At 34.0% G+C, this 16,635-nt stretch overlaps 1 protein-coding gene across 2 annotated transcripts in view; it reads left to right on the forward strand.

The window, feature by feature from the left end:
* Nucleotides 1–6,927, forward strand: part of LOC126735171 (dynein regulatory complex protein 10-like) — a 73,108-nt gene extending 66,181 nt beyond the window's left edge. Inside the window, exons 5-7 of one of the 2 annotated variants that reach the window (XM_050439118.1) lie at nt 565–807; nt 6,503–6,717; nt 6,816–6,927. In XM_050439118.1, coding sequence (XP_050295075.1) covers nt 565–807; nt 6,503–6,717; nt 6,816–6,847 — 490 coding nt within the window. In that variant the 3' untranslated portion in view covers nt 6,848–6,927. The remainder of the gene's footprint in view (nt 1–564; nt 808–6,502; nt 6,718–6,815) is intronic. The other variant, XM_050439119.1, reaches the window with a different exon arrangement.
* Nucleotides 6,928–16,635: the final 9,708 nt, after the last annotated feature.

The raw sequence follows: 16,635 nt of genomic DNA on the forward strand, positions 1-16,635 counted from the left end.
ATAAAGCATTAAAATCGTACCTACTGGAGAGAGCCTTGTATGCAGTAAAAGACTTTTTTATTCATTCTTAAATTTAATTTCCCACACACAAATCAAAATACTTAAATAAAAAACTTTCCTTTTTTTTCTTTTTTTAAATATTTTAAATATTGTATTGTACGCCCATGTGTTGCTATTTATACTTGATTTGTTTACCATTTGACTTTGTATACATTTTAGTGTATATTGGTTTTTGTTTTTTTATTTATTTACTAATTTATTTATTAATTTTTTGTTTGTATTTTGACCTCATACAATTTTGTTAAATTCTATAAACTTTTGTGTGTTTGTTTTCTTTCAATGTGTATTTTTTATTGTATTTTTCTATGTTCCGAATTTTCTTATTTTTACTTAGGCTTTGTCTACAAATTGTAAAAATTTTTTGACAATAAAGCATTATATTTACACCAAATTATTAAATGCTATGTTGTATTTTAATAGTGTTTTAGTTTATAGAAATATTAGAAATACTGACAATCCCATTAGATTTTAGTAACGATATAAATCACCTTTTTTATATTTTAGTTATGACTCAGAAATAAAACTAATGCAGCAGAGTGAAAAAAGCCAAGAAAATCAAGCTTTATTGGAAGTTCAAGTCAGAGCTACAATAACACAGTACGAAATGGTATTAAAGGAGCATTTACTTAAAGAAAAACACTTAAGAGCCAAGACTACTAGAACGCAAGTCGAGCTACAGAACTGGCTGGCAAAATATGATCATGATATAAGTGAAAAACAATTTGAATACGAATATCTTAAAGCCCAGTAAGAATTATAATACTACACCGGCTTGGCCAATAAAGGTTTTGGGTGTGGAAATCAATGTATTAACTTGCAATAACAAGTCCAAGTTACAAAATGAAAAGAGAACAAGATGTTTCATCCATTTCCACTACTACAGTTCAATACAAATTGAACGTAGAGATCGCATATATTGCCTATCCTTTCTTAATCACAAGCACAAGTGGGAATCAACATTGATGAAGCATTATCGTTCTCTCTTTAGCTTCACGCTTTTAATGTTTGTTGCATGTTAATGCGTGGATATTTTGGTATTCCTTAAAAAATACCGTGAAATCTTTACTTATACGACTTAACGTAAGAAGAGGGTTATAATGGTTAACTATATAAAAGCCAGTAACTTGTTAATCGTGCTTAAGTAATAATAAAAATCTCTATACGCCTAATTAATTATAACATTGTTTGCTATAATTAATTATTTTCAGTGTTCTACTACACATGTTATTTGAATTCAAGTTTTAGTATTTAATTTTCTACTGTTGTGAATGAACTTATATGCCTATTAATCACCGAGGTTCGAATATGATAATCCCTGCCTCATAAATTGAGGCAGATGTATCAGTACATACACCTTCACTAATATTGTGCTGCAAATAAATTATTAATGCAGCATTTTTACTCTTCGTTAGGTGTTAAATGAAAATACTCGGTGCACAAAAACTGATTTGTCAGATAGCCAACTGATTTACTTACATACTTACACTACTAAATAGAATCACTTACGACTACTAGAGATATTTATTTACACCGTATTTACTTCCTACTATTTATGTCTGATTTAAATATTGCGCCAATATTCCGAACTGAACTTCAACTGAAGTTTCAACTGACTTCCCAGCAGCGCTGCATCTTCTTATATACTCGGCAGAACACGGATGCCAATACCGTTATACTGCTCGTCCCTAAAGTCATCCAGTTGATGTTGAATGTCGATATTGGCACTAGATTCCTCTTTGTGGAAATAACCATCAACGGTTTTCTTCAGAGAACGCCGTTGGGAAGTATAACAGCATACCAGAACTTGCACGCCTCTAGACCTGAAGACCACTTCTAACATGCTGCAAATCATTCTCCAGTCCAGGTTATCGAGTCTGCATGCGAGTTTGGGATTCGCTAGGCTTCTCAGATCCTCAGCAAGCAACTTCTTCTTTAGAGAACACAAAGCGTCCCAAACGTCCTTATAAGGTGGCTTCTGGTGTGACGCCTCTTTGGTAAGCAGGTAGGAAATCTTTCTTCCAATCGTTCCATCGGGTGTGTTAAGTGCTTGCCCAGGTTATATCGACGCAGTTCTTCGATCTTTTTAAACTTTCTACGGAAAACCTCAGCTAATCCTCCATAACTTCGTAAATTCTTAGCCACACAATGTGCCAGAGCATACTTAGCTGAAGCAGTAAATAGGTCTTGCTGCAATTCATAGATCACACCATACCGACTCTTTCGGCCATTAGAATGATGGGCCATGAATTCATCGAGAGTCTTCGTGGCATTGGCATTGTCCTTCATCCGATCGCAGGTATCTTGAAAATGCGCACTTGATTACGAATATCATCCATTCTTCTACACAGCTCACTGACATAGTCCTCACTGATATTACTGGCTAGAGATCACTTTCGCCAAAAACCGAGTAATGGTTTTATTCATTCGTTCCACCATACCATTTGACTACGAGTGTAAGTACTGCAGCAGCTTTTCTTGATTCAAGCGTCCTACAGATGTTCTGGATCAAGCTGGATTTAAAATGTTTGTCCTTGGCCCGAATATAGCTCCAAACGTACACAAAATCGACAGATCCACTCTTTTATTAAGACATCAGTAATAGAAGAGGCTTTTTAATTTGGTAGAGGGCACGCCTCAACCCATTTGCTAAAGCGTAAAAGGCCAAAATGTAGTTAATCCCCGCTTCTGATTCGAAAAACGACCGGCAGCGGCGAAAACTTTTAAAAGAAAAAGCGTTCTATGTTGTACTGACGTATCAAAGCCTTCTGCTTCCTCTGCGGCCTACTACTTGCCGCATATATAACGTATTTTTCACATCAGTCTCTAATTTTGATCTGTACAGATTTTACTTAGTCAATAGCAAGGTAGACGTTGCTATTAACTCAGTAAAATCTTTCCTTTAGCTTTTAAAATTTAGGCACGGGAAATATTCGGGTGGAACTCCCGAATATTGTGTCCAATAGTACTTGACATTAGGAGAATACTTGGCAACTTCTTCCCAAGTTGGCTTTCTTTGGTTTTTTATGCAGGTTAGGACTATCGGGATCTTCATCTTGGTCTCTTATAAGGTCCTCGTTTAACCAAGTATCATCGACGAGAATGAAGTTAGTTTATCAGAAGTGGAACTAGTGCCTTTTGGAGGGTGTATATTTATATTACCTGCTTTACTCAACACTCTAAAGCCGAGCCCCACTTTAGTCGGGTGGAGGGTGAAGATTAGTGGGTGGAGACTAGAGAGTAATATATCTTGGACGCACTAGTTCTTACACACACTATATTATTACAATGACCAATTTAATCAAGTTCAGTCGTAAATTGTAGATCCCGTGAGTGAGTTTAAAATCATGCCCCTACATTTTTGAGTTTTTTCTTAATTCGTCTGCTGGGTCCCATATAGGTTTGCATTTAAAAACAGCCGCAATTAATTTTTCCTCTATTTTACTAACAAACACTACCTCGCGCCTGGTTGAAAATATCCAACATGTCTGATACTCAGGCGGCTTGCTTGGCGAGTTGCTACGCTGCTTAAGTTGGTGGGAGATCGCAGTGCGGCTGTTCTGGTTAATACCGCTTGTCGGAAACATACCTTACGGGTTATTTGGAGGGTTGTTTAGCGCCTGGCTACCCACTACCCTCTAGGTAACTTGCTTGCACTGCGGCATCAGGTTAACTTCCAGTCCTAGCGGGTACAATCTCCAGTCGCCTTCCTTAACATGTGCTTGACGGATTACTTAATGTCGTCCTCTCCTGGGATTACTTGCCGGACACAAGAATGGCTCTTGTTAATGTTCCTGAAAGCTTCAAATTCAAGAGCTCTAGTTAGTTCATCTACGAGCTTAGGTGGATGTACTAGTAGTAGGTACTATCTCATTTTGCCATCGCGGAGCCCATCCAGGAATGCTTCAACTGCCAAATATTCAATGATCCTTTTCTGTACATCTTGAAATGCCAGTCGAACCGAATGTGCAATTTAAAAACTTTCAATTCTGGCAAGGACCTGACTTTTGGCACCTAACGCATTTCCATATGCCTCAGGGGGTCGTTAATGAGTTCTTGTTCTTCGGAAGACATTTTTTGCAGAGTGGCAACAGCTTCTTCTCTTAAGACAAACATAAAGAAAAGTTGCCTTCTCCCTGAATAACCAACCATTTGCTTTTTCAGCCGCCTTAAACTGACGCTGACAAATATTCCATGATGTATTCCAATTTGATTTTAAATTGAGGTCGCATCAGCCTACCAGATTCAGTATTGCTACAAACTTCGTTCTTATTGTCTACTGCTGAAAATCTATAGGGCAGCTCATCGATAGTGTTGAAGTCCAATGTTACGATTCTGTTTTGAACTGACTAAACCCTGTTCTCCATCAATAAAAAAAATCCACTTTTCCAGTAATTAAGTAAGTAAGTAAGAAATTCTGGAAAATTCTTCTTGTTTTCCCACATTTTTTCTTTCAAACTGGCATAATTTTCTCTTCGTGTGGCAAAGTTTTCTTTCAGTTTGGCAGGATTTTATGAAAATTTAGCTTTCAGGTTGGCAGAATATTCTTGCAACTTCACTTCGAGGTTGGCGAAACTAGCAAAAACAAAGCCGCTTCCGCAAGTTCGCTTTATTTCCCGTCGTTTTGCAATCCCTTTCCTTCAGCTCTCTTTTCAGCTCAGCAATTTTTAAGTCCACCAGCTTTGGCATTTTCACGCACTTAAAGCCTGGTTCATAAATTCCGTACGGTAAGCAGTAAGAAGTAACACGTATGATGCAAGGAAAATAAACTACTTATATTCAAATGGAGCTACTCATATTTTGCCGTATGCCGCAAGCCGTAAGAAGTAAGATGCATGATATGGTCCAATTTCATTTCTTGCGTCATACTTCTTACGGAATCGTAATCATCAATTTTTGCCAAAATAACCAATCAAAAGGGGTAGGCTAGTAGGGATTTCAGAGAGGAAAATACTCAGAAAGAAAGGATGAATTTTGCTACGTTTTTTCACTTCTTTACGTTTTTATATTATAAATTCGCACGAGCCTTACTGCATGGAGCTTACTTGTTACTTCTTATGTGTTACTTCTTACTGCATACCGTATGGAATTTATGAATCTACCTTTAGTTCCTTTCAAATTATTTCACTATTATTAATTTTTCACAAATGTCCAGTTGACTAACGTTCAATTGACACCCCACACCTGACACAATGTAGCGTTTTTACCCGTTCGTTAGGTGTAAATTAAAAGAATCGATGCACAAAAATATATAACTGATTTATTTCCACACTTACACTACTAAATACGATCACTTACGATTATTAGAAATTGTTATATACACCGTATTTATTTACTACTATTTATGTCCGATTTAAACATCGCGCCAATATTCCGAACTGAACTGTCGACTTCTCAGCGATGACGCGGCTCCTTATATACTCGGCAGAACACTCTTCGGAAGATTCGCTAACCTTCCATGGGTCTCTAGAGACGTCGTGCTGTGTGCCCGCTTGTGTTATTCCGAAATGACGAAGAACATATGGTATTGAAGGCGTTGCCACTCCTATCTTAAGACCAACTTGCTAAAATGGCTTCTAAAACTTCCACAGCATGTCATAAGAAATTTTGTGGATGTCTAGGATGAATATATTAATAGATACATAGAGGTTTTAGACCTATACAACGGGCCCGCATAAATAAATAGGTCGCTGGCAACCGACTGATGCTGCGTTTTCAATATTGGTTTGGTCAAAATGTCATTACAACTGTGTCAGATTGAATCTGAGAAGATTTGTACGGTTTTATGTACTCCTAAATATTTTAACATTCTTCTGAATTTATCTTCAAATATACCAATCAAGATTCATGGCTTGGTAATGGCTTTGATGACACGCCTCTTGCCAAAACTTTTTAACAAGTTTTTTCTTTTAAGTTTCAAATGATTAAAAAAGTTAATAAGCTGACTAAAGATATTGTGAATCAACGCTGAAGGGGTTTGCGCGCGTCATAAAATTAACATGCTCCAATAGCGTCTACTAGACGAGGTTTACTTTTATTGGGGCGACCCTTTTTTCTATCTAAGATGGTTAAAAAAGTATCTGTTAAGATAGTAGTGATTTTATCTAAAGGCATCTTATACACTGACTTGACCACTTGTTGATCCTATGCTATTTTCGAAAAGAAAGGTTTAGAAAATGATTCTGATATTTCACTGAACTTTGGGATTTTATGTCCAAGAGCTATATTTACTGTGATATTAACAGTTATGATCAGGCATTAATAAATTTACTCAAATTTTGATCTTATCTATAGAAAACTGTGTTAAATGATTTATAATATTGTCGCCCGCTTTAGAAGGCAGGTTTGTTCTATGTCTACTTAATATTATTATTATTATTTTAAGTCTCATTATTATCGTTTTCGTTATTATATACTATATGCAAATTTCTACATTTATTTATAGTTACGATAGTGAAAAAGCTGCTATGGATGACTTAGAACGCAAATTATGTGAACAAGAAGATTTGTTTATAACTTTAATGGCTGAAAAGAAAAAGGAAGAAGAGAAAACTTGTCAGGAGATTGCTTATAAAATATTGGTCAATAGGTCTGCCAAGGTCATTCAGAGGGCCTGGAGAGCATATAGAGAGAAAAAATCCAAAAGGAGAGGAAAAAAAGGTTTGTACTGATAATTTTAGTTATTTTCATTTTCATATTTGTTTTTTTGTGCGTACGTATTTTTAGTTTAAATATTTTAATTTTAATTTTTTTTTTAGGAAAAAAAGGAAAATCCCAGGGAAAAAAATAAAATTACCTTATTGTTAATAGTATGTAGATTGCCTTTAGTATGGTAGATTGTATCAAAACATTTAAAATAATAATTATTTGTCACTCTAAATATAATACAATAAATAAAACAATTCTAGTAATGCTTTTCTTTCAGATGTATCAATTATAAAATATATTATCAAAAAATGCATCATTACAGATTGAGTTTTTATTTATTCTTCGACACATAATATATTATACAACTCCATGCTATTAGATTATACGTCGCTAAAGAACACTTTTAAAAAACATGTTCTTGTTTTAAATAACTTTTATTGTATATTCAATAGACAAGCCTGCTTATACATAGTCATATCTAGGTAATTTAATTTTCCAGTAAAAAAAGTCTAACAAGTTTAGATAAGGTGATCAAGGAGGTAAGATATGGTTCTCTGCTTTCATATTTAATAGCTGGTTCATCATCTATAGACCATCCTGAATAAATCACTTATTAGTATTCTTATTAACTAGACGTTTTGGCAGATTGTTTTGCAGAAATTATAAATAAAGTTCTCAATCCGCGAAACACGTCTCAATTAAATGCTGACGTTTTTAACACCAACACCACTCTACGGGTTGTTAATAATACCTGCCCTGTTAAAACAGCCGTGACTAGTCAGATTTTGGGTCTTTTTAAATGCAGTAACATTATCTGATGACTTAAGCAGAGGACCCATATTTATGCCTTAGGAATCATTAATTGAGCAAACTCTTAGTTAGCTATGTACATTTTGCTATGTTGATTCGGGGACTATATTAGCAGTTTCGCAGATCCCAGTCTAGCAAGGAAGTCCGCTTCTTTATTGCTAGAAGAGGTCTCTTCCCTGGACACTGGAAACTTGCACAGAATTAACCGATAAGAAAAAAAAGAAAAAAGATGATGCTCATCAATTACCGTGCAATTAATTGAAGTTCCGGCAGTCGCAAAGGTAATAGAGAAACTTCAATCAGCACATTTTAAATATCTGGAGTTCACCAACCTCATTAGCGACGACAATATGGTTTTCGAAACCACAGGTCTACTGGTAACAGGTGTCTTGGCCTATGTCACGTATGTTTGAATTGAGAAATATGGCAAATCTCGTGCAATAAATCTTGATATTTCAAAGGCATTTGATAGGTTCTGCCATACATTCTGGCTGGTGCCTTCTACCCTCTTCCTGTTATATATCAATGATTCTCTCCACAAGACTTACAGGTCTTCTTTAAGTCTCTTAATCTTTAATCTAAATTACAGGTTTACTGATGACAGTACATTGGTTTCTTCCTTTAGGTCGCACAACGAAATGACTTCAGCCGATACCCAATGCCATAGGCGTTGTCAGATAGCAACTATTAATGCTGACTTTAACATCATTTTGGAGTGGGGTGAGTGCAACCCAATTAAGTTTAACGCAGCTAAGACTCGGGCAGGTATATTAACAAATAATGCTGCCTCTACCACCCCAAGCCTTATTACGTCCGGGCTTACTGTACCGCTGTATTCGTCGGTTTACTTGTTAGGTGTGGATGTTGGAAGCAATATGTCTTGGCATGATCATGTAGCGGGACTAAAGTGAAAAGGCTGCATATAACAGCTTTTAACGCTTTTTAAGGCTCAGATTGGTCTATCTCTTGCGTATTACTCTCACATATGGAGCTTTGCACGCAAACACACTTTGAAGCTGCTTGATTCCATCCAGAAGAAAACCACGTATCGGAAATCCAGAGGTAACTAGAAGCTTGAGTTGTTTGGCGCATAGAAGGAAAGTCGCGGAGCTGACTCTTTTTGATCGATACCATTATGGTTATTGTTCTTTCAAACTAGCCGGTATCATTTTACCTAGAGGGTATATATGCAATATCTATAATAATTGGCAGATGCGCAGACTCGTGAATATGCATCTGCAGACGCCTAGAATGTCGCTATATTAAGACTCCGTTTTATGGAAAAGTGCAAGTCTGTAAAATCAACTCTCAAAGCTCGTCTTTCCCGAACAATGCAACTTGCAGAACTTTAAGAAGAATATCCACAGACATCTTCATAGCACATGCGCTACTCGTGATAATATTCTAGTATTATAAGGTTTGCCCTTCTGTGTCAGTGTATTCCGTAAAACAAAAAAAAACGAGTGACTATGTACCTAGACAAAATGAACCCTTCTTTTACCAACTCCTCTAGCACCTGCAGATACTCCAATACAAGCTTGAAGCTAATCTTTTAGGTAATAATAGGCTTAATGCCGGGTCTGCTGTCCGAGCAAGTTGAAACGAGCGTATTGGGGTGTCCACAATTTAGAATTTCTTATCCGTGTTTTAACACGGTGAATCCCTGAGCTTGAAAGATGATAGCAAGCTTCCAAACATCCCAAATGAGTAGACTCCACTGGTATATGGACCTTTACCACGGAGTCCTGCTCCAGCTTTCTCATTCATTGTACAATCATCTGTGTACCAGATGTTTACTTTTAACACACGTATTAGAGCCCTGCCACTCCTGCATTGTCTGCTATATGAGTCATGAAGATTTTATAACATTATAGTCTAAGAAGATAGTCGCAGGTGTTACATAGTCACTCCCCAAAGGAAGAAAACTTAAATATACCACAAGCTAATAGATTTGAGCATGGTATGTCTCACCTGTAGTATACCAAGGACATGTAGCCTGTACATAGCTCTCATGGCCTCGAATTTTACCGCAATGTTTTTTTATCTAAAAAAGTAATCTTTTCAGGGTATTTGAGAGCTGGTCACTCTATTGAAGCATCTAAATTAATAAAAAAATATATCCTCTTTTTCTAGTGTTTATCCTATTTGGATGTTAGTGATCACGTTGGTCCAGATGATCTTGTTAACGGCTGATCTAAATAATGCGGTAAATGATATTCCGATCTACTGTCTAAGATTTTTCAACCAGGATATTTTTCGTTGATTCTGGTATCTGGTTGTTGTCCATCTCGTTCCAAAACTGGCCACTAGTAAAAAAATAAATTTTTGATGAAAAAATTCGGTACGGAGGAGTATACCCGAAAAATGGAAAATTCCAATTTTTGGAGGTCGATATCTCGGCTTCTATGGGCAGTATCGGGAAAAATCTAACGGTTTTGGCTTATCTTCATCCCTCCGAATTCAACGATTCGATTTGCACTATTGCGAAAAATTCAACGGTTTTAATTTAGTTTCGTCATTATGAATTTAACGAGACTATTCGCAGGGTAATAGCTATCATATTAGCCAAGATCTCAAATTTAGGGTCCATTTTTAGACCCAAAAACGATGTCAAAGAATTACTTTTTTCAACTTTTGAAAGTAGCCCTTAGTTCTGGTTGAATCCCGTTATAACCTGGTGTGTTCGTAATGTAAATGATGCGAACAAGCTGCTGGTAACTATACCTAGTTATAGTTTGAATTAAAAAAAAATCAATTTTTAGTGAAAAAATTCGATACGGGTATACAAGAAAAATGAAAAATCTCAAATTTTGGAGGTCGATATCTGGGCATCTATTTGCACTATTGGGAAAATTCTAATTACTTTAACTTAGTTTCATCATTTTCAATCCAACGAGACTTTTCGTAGGATCGTCTCATCTAAAATAAGCTATGGATCGTATACGATACGATATAGCCGAGATCTCGGATTTTAGGGCTCACTTTTGGGCTCAAAAACGAGGTCAAAAAAATTACTTTTTCATCAATTTTTGTTGAAAAAATTCGGGTATACCCTGTTAGTACAAGTTAATTCATTTAAACCTTTTTCTATTCTTAAAAACACATAGCAATTATTGCATTTTACAGCGCCACACTTGCGGTTTTTGACCGCGAAAGACACTGCGAGCGTCGTGGTAGTACGGTACCACCAGAGACAACCAAAGAGACGTGCAACTAAATACAAATTTTTATCTTATTGTTGTTGCTCTCTTTAACTTGTATATACAGTATTTCGTTGTCTCTCTCTTCCCTTATGAAAGGCGAGCTACTAATCACAATACTAATCTTTCGCATTGCTAAATGTATCTAATTATCAGAGCACTTAAGAGAAAACATTCTTCCATCTCCAAGTGAATGCAAAAATACGGGATAGCTTGTGTCCAATTCTCTAGTATTTCTAAAATTATAATTAAGTACGGCAATAGTGCAATCCCTGCTCAACATAAACACGTGAATTTCAATATGGCTGAATAGTTGTTGTTATTGCTGATTAATTTTGTTTTGTTTTACATCATTAGTTGACATTTTGAACGATTGCTTAAATTTTACGTATTTTATTACTTACCGGATTTAGATGAACTTGATAACAGTAATTTGTATTTGTAGTTTTGTAATTTGTGGGATACAGATTTTAGTGTTTTGACTTGTGTTAGGAACAGAAATATGTTCATTAAGGTAATTGTTAAGGCTGTAGTTAAAATAGGTATTCCATGGTGGTTCAAAAGAAAAAATTAAGAGATTTGTAAAAAAAACCATTTAAAAAAAAATAACATAAATAGTCAAATGAATTTAATTTTAATAATAAAACTTAATATAATTACAAGAATAACATTTGTTCGGACTATCTGTGCTGACTATTTGCTGCTATTCTTAATTTAGCTGTAATCTTCCTTTTACTCTTTTAATTAATTTTTATTGATTAAAAAAATACTGCATCATAAATAATGAAACATGTATTTTATACACATACAAATTTAACAGTATATTTATTATTATAGAATAGAACAGACTTATCTATTCTTTACTAATTAGTAGAAAAACAGTTTTACCACCTTACCAAATCAATTTCATTTATTCTGGATACCTGTTTCGCTAACGATATTAGCATCTTCAGCAAAACATTAAACTTTTTTTATTTTAGGTGTCATACCAAAAGATATAATTTTGGATTAATATTATAGTACCGTGATAATTAAAATCTTCCTAAATTTTAATTGCATTTATGTATATGCATGTTACTGTTACCATCTTAAATTATAAATTATGAAAATAATTAATAAAATGCATGTACATATTATAGTTATACCATATACTGAAAATACAATACAAAACATTTCAGAATTATATTTAGTTTATTTAGTTCCCCAATTTAAATGTTATTGGATTGCATTGTTTTAATTAAGGTCTGCCATCGTTCTGAGCAATTAAAAACATATCAATACCTTTTTATTTGCTTTAATTAAATGCTTAACAGCCGAGGTTTAAATTATAGCGGCAAACGCTATCTGCGCCATCTACGTTTACCTTTCACGAAGAGAGACAAAGATGGAAAATAATCGGATATTTTATTAGCGCACAGTTGCGCGTCTCTTTGGTTGTCTCTGGTACCACGATTCGCACCGAAAGTATTAAAATCAATAAACGCATGGCTATTCAATTTCTACAGAGTGACTGTGTTTAATTGGTGGAAGTATCCTGGGGATCCCCAACGACTGGCAGAAGAAGACTGACGGTGAGTACCCAGTAATTTATTATTATCTATAGGATTATAATAATCGAAGAGTAATATGTATGTTGGTAATCGGTTTCAATATATCAGCTAAGCCTTACAATCTACTTAGAAAACCAAATTCCAATATGCCGTTTAATTACAAAAAATTACTTTTTTTCAAATAACGCGAAAAATGAAAAATTCCATATTTTGTAAGTCGCTATCTTGCCTTCTATGAGCACTATCAAAAAAATTCTATCGGCTTTGAGTTAGTTTCGTCCTTCCGAATCCAACAAGGCTATCCGCAAGGTCGTATTCATATTAGCCGAGATATCGCATTTTTAGAGCTCATTTTTGAGCTCAAAAACGAGGTCGAAAAATGACTTTCTCCGAATTTTCAAAGTGCTCTGATTCCCTTAGTTCTGCTCGAATACCGTTATAACCCGTTTTTTTGGTGATGGGAGCAAGCCGCTGGTATAGTTAGTTCGATTTTAAAAAAATCAATTTTTGGTGAAAAAATTCGATACGGGGAGATATGCCCGACAAATGAAAAATTCCAACCCTTAGAGGTCAATATCTAGTCTTCTATTTCCGCTATTAAAAAAATTGCAACACTTTTGACTTAGTTTCATTATTGTAAGTCCAACGCTTTAATATTATCTGAGATTTCGCAGTTTTGGGCTTAAAAATGATATCAAAAAATGGCTTTTTATAAATTTTGAAAGTGCGCTTATGTCCTTAGTTCTGATCGAATCTCGTTATAACCTGGTATTTTTGTGATGTATATGTTGAGAATAAGCTGCTGGTATAGATAGTTCAAATTTAAAAAATGTATCAAATGTAAATCAATTTTTGGTGAAAAAAATTTATATATCCGAAAAATGAAAAATGCCAAACTTTGGAAGTCGATATCCCGGTTTCTATTTGCACCATTGGGAACATTTTAACGGTTTTGACTTAGTTTCGTCCTTCTTAATCCAACGAGGTCATCCGCAAGGTCGCATCTTTTATATTAGCCATGATCTCGCATTTAATCTTGTCTTAGTTCTTTTAATAATGACATGTGACCATATTTGTTATGATCTTCCATCCATTTTTTCACCCATATCCTTCTTTTCCTTCTATTAATTATAAATTTTAATTTAATTTGTGCCGCCTTATTTTGTACATTTTTTTTCTCAATCTTTTTAGAATTTTTAAAACGCCCGGAAAATGGTCTAATCCGAGCGTGATAGTTAATAGTTTTTAAGCAATTAAAGTTGTATTTTGTTTAAATTTGAATATAGTTGGGTTTTTAGACTTACTTATTAAGTAAATATTAAAGTAAGTAAATATAAAAATAAAGGTATGAGTTCTGATATTAAAATTAAAGTACTTTAATAAGTTCAGGATGCGTAGGTCCTTTGGAGCAACTAACTGAATGTTGTATGATGATATATTATATTTTTTAATTAAATTTTTTAGACTCACAATTGCCTTTTTAACATCCTATTTATATTGTTGCTAAATTTTTAGTAGTTTTAGGAGATTTACCGCGCGATCCGTGGCCTTTAAAGATCCATTAATCTCATTTTCGCAATATTTGAGGTTAGGAGCAAGATTTTGAAAAACGGTTTTCACGGGCTATTTGGCTACTTTTTCGTAAAGAAAAAGTCATATTTTTTTTAGGATTTTGTGTCATGGTGTCAAAACTAGCCCCTATATTTGAATGATTTTTATTGCCCAAGGAATGCTTTTAGTAACGATACCAAATTGGTTAAAATCGGTCAAATCGTTAAGAAGTTAAAGCAGGTTATTACAAAACAATTAAACGCCGTACACCATTTTTGTTTTTGAAACAACTAATTTTTTATTTACTCCTTTAAAAATAAGAAAATATTTTTAGTTGTTTATGCAAAGTTTAAAGAAAATGCAATTTTAAAATTTAAAATGGCAGTTAGCAGGCCCTCTGGTGATCATTTTTAGTATTTGAAAATATTTTCCAGTGATTCTTCATGACCGATTTAGCTCATAATTTTCTTTTACCCTTAAGTCATTCGACGAACGGTTCCCGAGATATGACCCAGGAACGGTCCTTTTGGGTCACCCGATATATAAGTAATTATAACTAATTAGTAACACGGTAAAACAAAAAATATTTGTCAATTATTGACACTTCCATGTAGTATAACTGATAGTTCATTAACTTAATAAATACATATATAATAAATATTCTGTTTTGTTGATATTCAATAGCAGTTTTATCGATACAAAAAAAAAAGTTAAAATTAAATTAACCAAAATAAGAATAGGGTTCCATATAAGGAAGCAATAGTCTATAAATATATTGGTGCTGCAGTTCCTCTAAATCACCGAACCAACATCTTGAAAAATTATCTAACAGTACCATAAGTGAAGCACAATAAATTCCACAATAGATACAATTTCCTATTTTTCTCTGGTACAACCTACTCACCGACATTTTTTACCGCAATGGTCCATATATTTCTTTTAAAATGACAACACATTTGTAGCGTTGGTCACCTTTAAAGTTGAAACCATTAAATTATTTTATACGAAGTGTTTTATGGGATTTAGCTGCACCCAAATGTCCGTTTATCAGAAGTCTCGGAAAACCGGAAAAAGTTTTTAGACCTCCGGGATTGTTGGTGCTATGAAAAATTTAAATAGACTGTTAAGTGTTTTCAATATTTTTTGGTGGTTACGTGCTAATATAAAAGTACGGTGATTTGTGATAAGATTTTAAATTCTGTTGTGGTATGTATTTATTTTTTAATTACGATAAAAGTTATACAATTTTTCAAAAATAGAAAGTTACAAAGATTTTCAAAAAGGAAACTCGAAATATTTTGACTTTTCAAGAAATACCTAATTACGTAGTTATAAGGGTTATTAGGCAAAATAATACCAAAACACTAAAGCCAATCTTAATGAGAAATAGGGACTAAGAAACTCTACGACATTATAGAAAATAAGAGGAGAGGAACGTTACTTATTTTCATAGTTATTGGATTGTTTCAGTATTATTTTATATTTTAGAATTATTATTTTAGTTTATATAGAGCTCTACTTACGTTTAGTTTAGGGTCATTAAATTAACCAAAATAAGAATAGGGTTCCATATAAGGAAGCAATAGTCTATAAATATATTGGTGCTGCAGTTCCTCTAAATCACCGAACCAACATCTTGAAAAATTATCTAACAGTACCATAAGTGAAGCACAATAAATTCCACAATAGATACAATTTCCTATTTTTCTCTGGTACAACCTACTCACCGACATTTTTTACCGCAATGGTCCATATATTTCTTTTAAAATGACAACACATTTGTAGCGTTGGTCACCTTTAAAGTTGAAACCATTAAATTATTTTATACGAAGTGTTTTATGGGATTTAGCTGCACCCAAATGTCCGTTTATCAGAAGTCTCGGAAAACCGGAAAAAGTTTTTAGACCTCCGGGATTGTTGGTGCTATGAAAAATTTAAATAGACTGTTAAGTGTTTTCAATATTTTTTGGTGGTTACGTGCTAATATAAAAGTACGGTGATTTGTGATAAGATTTTAAATTCTGTTGTGGTATGTATTTATTTTTTAATTACGATAAAAGTTATACAATTTTTCAAAAATAGAAAGTTACAAAGATTTTCAAAAAGGAAACTCGAAATATTTTGACTTTTCAAGAAATACCTAATTACGTAGTTATAAGGGTTATTAGGCAAAATAATACCAAAACACTAAAGCCAATCTTAATGAGAAATAGGGACTAAGAAACTCTACGACATTATAGAAAATAAGAGGAGAGGAACGTTACTTATTTTCATAGTTATTGGATTGTTTCAGTATTATTTTATATTTTAGAATTATTATTTTAGTTTATATAGAGCTCTACTTACGTTTAGTTTAGGGTCATAGGGTCTAAGGTTGCTCATGTGGCTTTAGATTATTCAGATTTTACATTTCAGACTTTATGTACATACTTGCTTGATTTGACTGTGAGTATTTTTAGAACTCCATTGTCTTTATTTTAAATTTATCACATTAGACATGCTTTTCAACCATTAACAAGTGTAAACAAACAATAACTATTCTACAAACTTATATACAAAAGCTGTGTAACATCCGGTCCTGTGTGAAGTTCATAAAATCTTGCAATATCTCAAAAGTAGAGGTCTATACTAGGCTAGCTGAAGATTACTTGGTTTTGCATATAAGTTGCTTCGAGGAATTTTCTTTATTTTCAACGTTGCTCTTTGCACAAAATCTTTTTTTCTGTCCAAAATATAGTGCGTTCCAAAATTATGTCTAAATTCATTTAAAATCAAGCGATGGGTTTTCTGCAAAAACGCTCGGACCCGTCGATTTGTTG

The sequence above is a fragment of the Anthonomus grandis genome, chromosome 4, assembly GCF_022605725.1.
Source record: "Anthonomus grandis grandis chromosome 4, icAntGran1.3, whole genome shotgun sequence".
NCBI classification, from domain to species: domain Eukaryota; kingdom Metazoa; phylum Arthropoda; class Insecta; order Coleoptera; family Curculionidae; genus Anthonomus; species Anthonomus grandis.